At 41.5% G+C, this 9,768-nt stretch overlaps 2 protein-coding genes across 2 annotated transcripts; both read right to left on the reverse strand.

Annotated features, from left to right (window-relative positions):
* Nucleotides 1–216: 216 nt before the first annotated feature.
* Nucleotides 217–4,160, reverse strand: olfcu1 (olfactory receptor C family, u1). The gene is made up of 12 exons (XM_069147335.1): nucleotides 3,999–4,160; nucleotides 3,717–3,845; nucleotides 3,428–3,580; nucleotides 3,139–3,339; nucleotides 2,744–2,914; nucleotides 2,405–2,599; nucleotides 2,168–2,298; nucleotides 1,915–2,011; nucleotides 1,624–1,747; nucleotides 976–1,448; nucleotides 794–874; nucleotides 217–592 (listed from the first exon to the last, which is right to left on the reverse strand). The coding sequence occupies exons 1-12, from the start codon at nucleotides 4,158–4,160 to the stop codon at nucleotides 236–238; spliced, it is 2,274 nt and encodes a 757-aa protein (XP_069003436.1). The 3' UTR covers nucleotides 217–235.
* Nucleotides 4,161–5,457: 1,297 nt separating this feature from the next.
* On the reverse strand, nucleotides 5,458–9,440 carry LOC138197434 (extracellular calcium-sensing receptor-like). Its single transcript, XM_069148273.1, has 7 exons — nucleotides 9,153–9,440; nucleotides 8,758–9,047; nucleotides 8,319–8,614; nucleotides 7,586–7,791; nucleotides 7,235–7,456; nucleotides 7,023–7,146; nucleotides 5,458–6,611 (listed from the first exon to the last, which is right to left on the reverse strand). The coding sequence occupies exons 1-7, from the start codon at nucleotides 9,411–9,413 to the stop codon at nucleotides 5,707–5,709; spliced, it is 2,304 nt and encodes a 767-aa protein (XP_069004374.1). The 5' UTR covers nucleotides 9,414–9,440; the 3' UTR covers nucleotides 5,458–5,706.
* Between the last annotated feature and the right edge of the window lie 328 nt (nucleotides 9,441–9,768).

A 9,768-nucleotide genomic window follows, 5' to 3' on the forward strand; every position in this document is an offset into this window, starting at 1 on the left:
AATAGAAATGGTGTCCACACGTTCCAGTCATATCAGTAATTGGGCAAACTTTCAGTCAGGTCCTCTCTTTAAGAATCAAAAACATGACGGCATGTTTCATATTGCATTTAATTTTTTCTAATATTCAAATATACAAACCTTTTACAACTTTTACCTATAAAAAAATAATTGATTGATGATTTCAAATCAAACAGCTCATTTTTGTGTTTGGACACATAAACTACAAATATTAAGCTCATCTGGGATATACTCCAGTAATGCCTTTCTTAATATTTTTTTCAGGCTGCAGTAATATTATGTAACATTTGGGCACAAAAACACACAGTAACAGCCCAAAACTAGATGCTAATATAGCAAATATTTCTACAGCCACAGTGAATTTCCCAGGAGAGCTGACATGAGCTGGGATGAAAGAGATCCAGACGGCCCAGAAAATCAGCATGCTGAAGGTGATGAGCTTGGCTTCATTGAATGTGTCGGGGAGCTTCCGTCCGAGGAACGCCAGCAGGAGGCAGACGAAGGCCAGCAGGCCAATGTAACCGAGGATCAGGTAGAATCCTGGAGGCCACGGCTCCTTACACTCCACAACAATCTAGTTATGTCCAAAAACACAATAATGCAGATCAATTAGCATAATACACAGAGAAAATCAATTTAGTATGATTATATATCGAGTCATTCTGATCTCAAAGACCAACATTAAAGCCCCTGTGTGTTGAATGGAAGCATTTCTGACTTTGGCGGCTGCTGATTTCAATGTTAAAAAAACAACATATCAAAACATGGTTCTTACTTTTCCAGTTGAGGCTTGGTAGGTTGGGTTCCTGAATGGGAAGGGATGTGCACCCAATATACAGCCAGCACAGAGAAAAATCTGAGGGCAAGAAAGGAAGATAGAAAGTTCTTTAAAAAAAAACTAAACAAATACAGTGACATATTCATATTAAAATTATAAACAGTTCTATGGTCCCCCACCTGAGGAGCTGTGGTACAGAGGATCAGCATCCTCTGTTGGGATGGACCAAACAGCTTCAGACCCCTGGAGCTAGGTACATTGGCACGAAATGCCAAGAGGACCACAATGGTCTTAACGAGGAGGCAAGACAGACAAAGGACAAAGCTGATCCCAAAAGCTGGCTGGCGGAGCCTACATGTCCACACAGACGGCTGGCCAACGAACACCAGGGAACACAAGAAGCAGAGCTTGAGTGAGAAGAGAAGCAAGAAGCTTATTTCTGAGTTGTTGGCCTTGACAATGGGTGTAGAGCGAAAATGGTGAAAGACGATGGTGATGATGGTTGTCAGAATGACGCCCAGCAGGGTGAGTGCTACCAGGATGATGCCCATGGTGTCGTAGAAAGACAGGAATTCTTCCACCCCTGCGACACATTTCACCTTTTCTTTGTCTGACCAGTAGTAGTCAGGACATTTCGTGCACTCAGTGGAGCCTTTGGGAGAAAAACAAAGTAGATCAGCGTTGTGAAAACACTGAAACTTTTCTCTACGCACATCCACATTGATGACTCAAGTTGTGCAACATTTCTGTGGCTTTATTGGCCTTTAATGACCTACTTCTACTTGAAGGTAGAAAGGATATGACTAAATTAAACACGTATAGCCTACCAGTCTGATTGCTGATCTCTCCATCTGCACAGGGCAAACAATCAAAGCAGCAGCGGGGCTCTCCTGGACGTCTGGCCTGCCTACTGCCAGGAGGACATGCAGCGCTGCACTGAGACACAGGCACCTGAACAATGATCAGAGAGGAGCTGGCAATTATTTAGGAACAAGATTTTCTTTCTGCAGACTTGACAGAGTACAACAAAGAGTTTTTACAGGTTAAATAGGTAAATCGGTTAAAATATTATATATTCCCTAAATAAATCATTTTTAAGGGGATGTGAAATGACCCACCTGTGACTGTCCTTTTGTCCATACAATGGTGCTCTGCTTTATCTGCAGCTGTTGTCCCAGTGGAGCTGATCCATCATAACTTCCCACTTTAATAAATCTAAACACAGCATAAAAATCCTCAATACATGGGACAGTGTTGCACCATGGCTCAACTGGATGCTCAGATTGCCACAACAAATATAAAGAACAATTCTTGATGATGATTATTTTAACAGATAGTTGAACTGCTGCATCTTGAAGGACAATTTTCCACCTGATTTCACCCTTGCTGTCCTTCTGCCAGTTGATGATGTCATAGAGAGGGACCGGCTCTCCGCTGGAGTCAAAATATACTTTCTCATCAAACTGGTTGGTGAAATTCACAGTCTTTAGATGATGCAGCAACTATATTAAAAGAAGACAAAAAACAGAACAGAATGAGGGGAAAAAAAGGAAAATGGAAGAAATCACATTCAGATTGATTTAGATATTTTGTAATTGTTTAAACCACCTGCTGAGAAGTAAATGATTTGTGTTTCTCACATATTCCCTTGTTAGGTCCTGAAAGATCACAGTTCAGTAAAGTGTGCAGAGCATGGGCGATGGCGTGCACAGCTTTATACACATTATAGGATATTCTGACCTGAGAAACATCAGCATAGCTGCTGTCAGTGTACCTCAGATCCTCTGAACCTGTGCATACAGGCTTTTCAAAAGCACCTTTATCATTTCCATCAACTGACACCTTAGATAAGCTTTTTTGTCCTACAATAGGCCCGGCGAACGACCCAGAATTGTTTTGAGCGTCTGCTTTGTAACCAAAAGCATCCAAGCCTGTAAAGTTATTCACAGTATATGCTTCATTTTCTTTGGATTTGTCTCCTCCAAACTTGCAACCAAACTGCTCTTCCCAGAACATGTTGATAAACTCCATCCCTGGTTCGGGAGAGGGACGGACATTGAAAAGGAACTCTTTCAAGCCAGGGATCCTGACTCCGGGAAAGGAGAAGCCCAGTGTTCCCTCCAGGAGAGGGTGGAAGTGGGGCGTGGTCAGCAGGGTAGCGGTCACCCAGGCCTCACTGGCTACCCACTGTATCCCCGTCACATTTCTCTGAGCAAGCTGAAGAGCAGACATGAAGAAATTAGATAATAACCATGAACACCAATTTACTACTTCACATATTGTTATTATAAATATAGACATCATGTAATATAATAGGCCTGTACATCAACTAAGGGGTTTACTTCGAAGAGCAGATCCAGCAGTTGTCCCTCTGTGGCAAAGACCACCACGACCTGTGCAGTTGAACTCTGCAGCCTGTCTGCCATTCCTTGTATCTCAGCCACTGTGGGTGATTTGGTGATAGTGAGATGAAATGCTACACATCCACCTTGTTGTCTAAACCGATTAGAGAATGCTTGGATGCCATAGTGACTGTAGTCATCCTGAAATATACACAGAAAAGTCGTGTTAATCATGTCGTTATGTTTTACTGACTAATTACGGAATAAAAAAAAAGGGTCATTATCTTACCATGGTACCTATTGTTCCCACCCAGAGCCAACCTGAGAAAGTGACCAGCTGCACGAGACCTCTGACTTGAAAGAGATCACTCGGCACCGTTCGTAAGAATGATGGGTACATTTTCTTGTCACTAAGACAGGTACAAGTGGCAAAATAACTCACCTAGAAAGAGATAAACTTCATTTTTACCTCTACTGGGATAAAACAAAAGCTGTAAATAAAACATCATTGAACATTTTTAAACACTGTGTGAACATGAAGTATTGTACATGATCGTGCCTTTTTCTTCCTTTCTTACCAGTGGGATGTTGAGAGAGCCGAGAGTTTGAGCGACAGCTCTTGTAGGGGAAGAGGATGCCAGACCAATCACAGCAGGCACAGGGGAACCAGACAGACAAGTGGATGCATCAGACTGTGTTGACCTCATCTCCTTTGTTGCATTTTCCTTTATGTAATTTCCAGTATTTTCGACATTGGTATCATTTAGTATCCTTTGCTTTCTTTTTATTTCTACAGTCTTGATTCCAACACCGACATCCTTTGTCATATCTACCTTCATCATCATTTCTGTTTGTTCGACCTCACTCGTCACAACTTTGGATTGACTGACTAAAGGAAACAGAGCTTGCAGGCTGGTGTGGACGTGGTCACAGCTGTCCATGATCCGGTAGCCTAGTTTAACACCTGGTAACAGGCTTGAATTACGGTTAATTTCTTCCACTGCAAACACCATTGTCATCATCCAGCGGAAGGCTCTGTGGTCAAAGCTGCAGAAAATTAGGTTGAGTGCAGTTTTTGTAAGTCTTAAAGAGACAAACATCACAGTATCACAGAAATATAAATCAGGACATGTTGAGTAAGAGCTACTTCATATTATCTCAAAAAAAAGAGGAGATTTTTGAATGTGGGGTGAAGAAAAACAAACTAAAATGAATACATCGCAGATATTAACAGTATCCTCACACTCACCCGCTGCAAGGTGTGATTTGGGGTTTGCTGTGGTAGATGTGCTGTGGTTCGGAGGCCACATAATGCAGAGGAAAAAACCCTCCGATCACAACATCTCCTTCCGCCTGCAGGGCTAAAGGCTCACTGTCTCCCAGTTGCCCACACTGAGACAAACTAGAATCAAAACCACTCACTCCCTCTGTCCCCCCATCGTTCACTCTGTCTGGAGTCTCTTCTTTTTCCACAACACCTCCCTCCACACTGAGGGCTTTTCTTTCATCTACAGCATAGAGAAAACCAGAGAAAACTAGAGAAAAAAAGCTGAAGAAGACACAAAGACCAGTCCCAACAAGGGTTGGCTGCATTGTCGATACTGACCCCATAAAGACTGTGTGTGGGCTGAAGATGGGGTTCTCCAGATTAATGAGGTGGACGGTTAAAAACTGTGATGCTCATTTCATCGGTCATACGCGTCATCATCAGATCAACCAATCAGTGAGAAGCACAGGAGAGAGGACACGACATTACACATGAACTAGGAGTAATAAAACTGAAAAAAGTTTGATGGACTTTTTTGTCTTACTAGACATGACAGAAATTAAAGATTTTTTTTAAAAAAACGATATTTTAAGAAATAACAAGAAATATAATGCGCAGGGTTTCATTTGGTTGGTTCTAAGTTTGAGATTGTTGGATTATACAAATACAATAATCTAATGAACAATTTGCATGAAGTGGTGCTGAAAAATTATTCTTACAGTGAATACGGTTTCTAAAAAACAAAGAAAAAAATTGGTTGCTGCCACCTTCTGGATATCATGTAGTGTAATACATTATATAAAGTTGCATACTTTACATCTACTGATTGACAGTTGTGCATTGTTGATGTTTTGGTTGTTCTGCAAATATGAAATAGTCATCAATTTCATCTTAACTAAACTTGTAAAGTCAATGTGCTTGACCCATTTGAAATGTGAACAAGAGGATGAAGGAAGTATTTTTATTGATTTCATACCATTACAAATCAATCCATTGATAGCTGGTAAAAAAAAATTATAAAAGAGTATATAAATAAACAGTATCTTCAACAGTGGTATTCAAATGTTGAAAAAGAACAGATAAACATTGTTGTTATCAATTTTGAGTTTTTTTAATTCATTCTATCTGTTCAGCAAATAAAATAAAATAAGGCAAAAACATTCAAATCTGTTCATAAATTGACATGTAAATAAGAAAATATTCAACATTAAATTAAGAGTTATAAATGAATAACGTTGCTGACTGCATTAAATTTGCATAGTTGCTGCTTCCTTCTCAACTAGTTCAAAATCTTTAATGTACTAGTATTGATTTTTGCTCATCATATATTTCTTGGTGTTCTTCTCTGGCTTAAACAATATGATAAAACACTTTGGTGCAAATATACACAGAATTAGTCCAAAACTGGAGGCCAGAATAGCAAATATCTCCACAGCTACAGTGAACTTCCCGGGAGAGCTGACATACGCTGGGATAAAGGTGATCCAGACTGCACAGAATATCAGCATGCTGAAGGTGATGAGCTTGGCTTCGTTAAAACTGTCAGGTAGTTTCCTAGCTAGGACAGCTAACACAAAACAAAAGACAGCCAAGAGGCCTATGTACCCGAGCACAGCCCAGAAACCGACAGCAGAGCCTAATGCACACTCCAGGATGATTTTATCCTTGTACACGGTTAGATTTTTCATTGGGAAAGGGGGGCTGAGTACCAACCAAATAGTACATATTAATACTTGAATAAACGTGAAAGACACTACGGTCATTCTTTGCTGTGGGGGACCAAACCATTTCATGACGTTACTACCCGGAAGCGTAGCTTTGAAGGCCATTAAAACCACCATCGTTTTCCCCAGAACACAAGAGATACAGAGAACAAAGGTGATGCCGAACGCTGTGTGTCGCAGCATGCAGGACCACTCAGAGGGCCGACCGATGAAGGTTAATGAACATAAGAAACAGAGAGTGAGGGAGAGGAGCAGGAGGAAGCTCAGCTCGGAGTTGTTGGCCCTGACGATCGGAGATGTCCTGTGATGAAAGAAGACAGACGCTGTTGTGATGGCCAGAAGGGCACCGCCAACGGAGAATGCACTAAGAATTATTCCTAGGACGTCGTCAAAGGAAAGAAACTCTACAGGCTTGGGGAAACAAGCATCTCTCTTGGCATTAGGCCAGAATTCCTCACGGCAAGGGAAACAATCAGGGGAGTCTGGAAAAAGGAATCAGAAAGGGCTTTCAGCAGTCATAATAATATCTTTGATACTAATATCTTTATTCATATAGTGCTGATAAAGCGCTTTCAATAAAAAGCATGTCTAAAATGGTGAGTTTTTGAGTGACTTAATAGAAGACAGCGTGTTAGCTTCCCTAATGTCCTTTGGTAGGTCATTCTACATCTGTATAGATAGTATGTCTGTCTATCTATCTATCTATCTATCTATCTATCTATCTATCTATCTATCTATCTATCTATCTATCTATCTATCTATCTATCTATCTATCTTTCTATCTATAGGTCTGGCTGCGGCCTTTTCAATACATTTTAAGGTTGTCATATGTTCAATGTTGCAGATATGTACAGGAAAAGATTTCATTTGCGTGGAAAAGCATTTTATTTTACCTGTATCATTACTAATCTCTCCCTCAGGACATGGCACACAGTCATAGCAGCAGATAGGTTTTCCTTTCTGCAGCACTTTACGAGATCCTGGGGGACAACTGTTCGTGCACATTGACACCGGCACCTGTCAAAGAGATACAGGAAAGATCATCGTATATTCTTGCAACCCGGTTGTTATGATTAAGTTCACCTGTTGTCATTTGGCTCATTACTTGCGTGCCACCCTCCAGCCAGGTTAGGTTCCTGTTGATACGGAACTCCTGACCCACCGGCAGAGATGCATCGTAGTACCCCACGGTTACCAACTCAATGATGCCCGTCTCACTTTTCTGCCAGTTAACGAGCTCGTAAACAGCCACAGGATCCCCGTTAGCATCAAATGAGACATCATAACTATTCTGAGAGAAATTGACTTTCTTTAGCTGAGTGAAAACCTGTGAGGATGAAGTAAAGTAGACAGAAAGGGAAGGGAGACAAAGGATGTAATGTAAAATCAAATGAATGTTTTGTTTCATTGACAGTACATTAAAGACACTGGGACATACTTATTTACTTCGACTGACCTGCTTGGACTCTAACCCGCTGAGTTTGTCACAGTGAGTTGTGAAATTGGTTTCCTGACACACGGCATTATGAATGGCATGTGCTATTGCGTAAACAGCCTTGTACACCATGTTAGTAATTCTGAGCTGAGATGTGTCCGTGTACGGGCTCTGAAGCTTCTGCATGTCTTCACTTCCGTCACACACACGCTTGTCTGCAGCATTACCTAAAAAAACACACAGAGACGGAGATGTTTTAATCCATGAAAGTTGATTACACTGTCCTTTTTTCTACCATTATCTCAGGATAACACAAATCACTTATAAAACAATTACTCATATTTATAAGTGGGTGCAAAAAAACATTTCCACAACTTCAATCACCAACTGACTTTCCTTGTTTTAAAAATAACTAAAAGAAATCACTGATTGTACTGTATTGATTTATATTCATACCATATGTTCATAGCCTGATCAGATGTACATTTCCTGTAACTGATACATGCTCGTAAGTACAGTTTTAAGAATTCATTTGGTGAATAGGTGACTGCCTATACACAGTGTTGACATTGTGAGACTGCTGCAGTTAAGTTCAAACTAAATCTTATTAATTCTACCTGAAATATCCTCCTATTGAATGAGAATATTTGCAGAGATGCACCTTACATCCACCTCTCCTTTCAAACAACAACGAAATAAACAGGAGCCTATTGTGAGTGGTTACTTTTCATCACAAACTCAAGACAACTCTCACTTTCTCCCAGTCTGCAGTTGAATGCATCCTCCCAAAACTCAGTGAGCACTGGCGAAGCAGCCACTTCAGAGGGGGACAGATCCAGCAGGAAGTCCCTCAGACCTGGGATGACAGATTGCTGAATGCCAAATCCGACTGCCCCGGCACAGAAACCGAACCTCAGCATGTCCGGGTCGGTCACCCAGGACTCGCTGCCTATCCACTGGCGAGGTGGAAAAGGCTCTCGTGACAGCTCCTCCAGCAGGATCCTCATGTCTCCTGAAGCAACAAATGCAACAACAACCACAGCTGTTGACCTGGAGAGACATTATATTGCATTTTAGGATGCTGACATACACATCAAACTTTCTGCAATATCAAAACAACTATGAGATGTATGTGTGTGTCAAAATAACGAATAAAATCATTTCCACACAAACAAACTGAGTGATGTAGGAACCTGCGGATGACATCAGCTACTCTCTGGATCCTGCTCCGAGGGTGGGTCCGGTAGAAAGATTCAGAGTACTCCACACAGATCCCCTCTTGGTGCGCTGCGTCCAGAAAAGACTTCATGCCATTGTTCCCATAGTCCGAATCTGAGCGGACAGCACCTATCCACGACCAGCCGAAGTGTTTCAGCAGCCTGGCGAGCGCGTCCGCTTGGAACTGGTCGCTGGGGATTGTTCTGAAGAAACTCGGGTACTGCTGCTTATCGGACAAGCATGCACAAGTGGCAAAGTGGCTCACCTAAAGCAAAACATGACTGTATAAGTCTTTGAGAGCAAGAATTAAAAAAATATTACCACAGTCACATTTTTAACACGCAGAATGCCAGAAATTAAAAGTATTTACTTGAGGAATGTTAAAGGACCCGATGACGCGTGACATGCTGATGGATGGCGAGGACCCGGACTCCCCGACGATAGCCATCACCGTACCGGATTGGGAGCACTCGTCGCCGGGGTGGAACACGGGGTCCAGGCCGTTTGAAAGCTGAAACGCCACGTGCACCGCCACGGGCACTGCGGCGCACGAGTCGTGGATCTGATACCCGAGTCTGATACCCGGCAGTAGCTCCGTACTGCTGTTAATCTCGTCGATGGCAAAGACCATTGCGCGTGAGAAGCGCAGTTCACGGGAGTCAATGCTGCGCACAGACACTCGTATCACCGTTGACATTTACATACAATAACAAAAAACACACTGTAAGGGAAATCCACAATTATAGAAAGTGGACAATGCACTCCAGAAAATAAAGGGCTGCTTCACCAATTAATTTAAATGTCAGTCCAAATTTACACAAATGTGATAAATAGATTAGCAGTAGTATGTTCAATCTAATGTCTGCATTTGTTGTCCTGTTTAATGTTTATAAATAAATTTCTGAATAAGTTATATTTCAAGTTAAAATACACAAAAGTTCCTTTTTTTTTTCATATACAGCCTACATAACATAACATAACCTAAC

This window comes from Embiotoca jacksoni, unplaced genomic scaffold, assembly GCF_022577435.1.
Source record: "Embiotoca jacksoni isolate LCO1_2020_lvr unplaced genomic scaffold, fEmbJac1.0.p SCAF_14, whole genome shotgun sequence".
NCBI lineage: Eukaryota > Metazoa > Chordata > Actinopteri > Embiotocidae > Embiotoca > Embiotoca jacksoni.

Bases quoted from the DNA above. Each gene is read 5' to 3' on its own strand.
- olfcu1 (XM_069147335.1), bottom strand. From the start codon at position 4,160: ATGATGACAATGGTGTTTGCAGTGGAAGAAATTAACCGTAATTCAAGC. The intron at 2,012-2,167 runs GTGGAAAATTGT...TGCTGTGTTTAG, and splicing joins GACAGCAAGGGTGAAATCAG to ATTTATTAAAGTGGGAAGTT. The intron at 593-793 runs GTAAGAACCATG...GGACATAACTAG, and splicing joins ACCAAGCCTCAACTGGAAAA to ATTGTTGTGGAGTGTAAGGA.
- LOC138197434 (XM_069148273.1), bottom strand. From the start codon at position 9,413: ATGGTCTTTGCCATCGACGAGATTAACAGCAGTACGGAGCTACTGCCG. The intron at 8,615-8,757 runs GTTCCTACATCA...ATGTCTCTCCAG, and splicing joins GTAGCTGATGTCATCCGCAG to GTCAACAGCTGTGGTTGTTG. The intron at 7,792-8,318 runs GTGAGAGTTGTC...GTGTTTTTTTAG, and splicing joins CAACTGCAGACTGGGAGAAA to GTAATGCTGCAGACAAGCGT.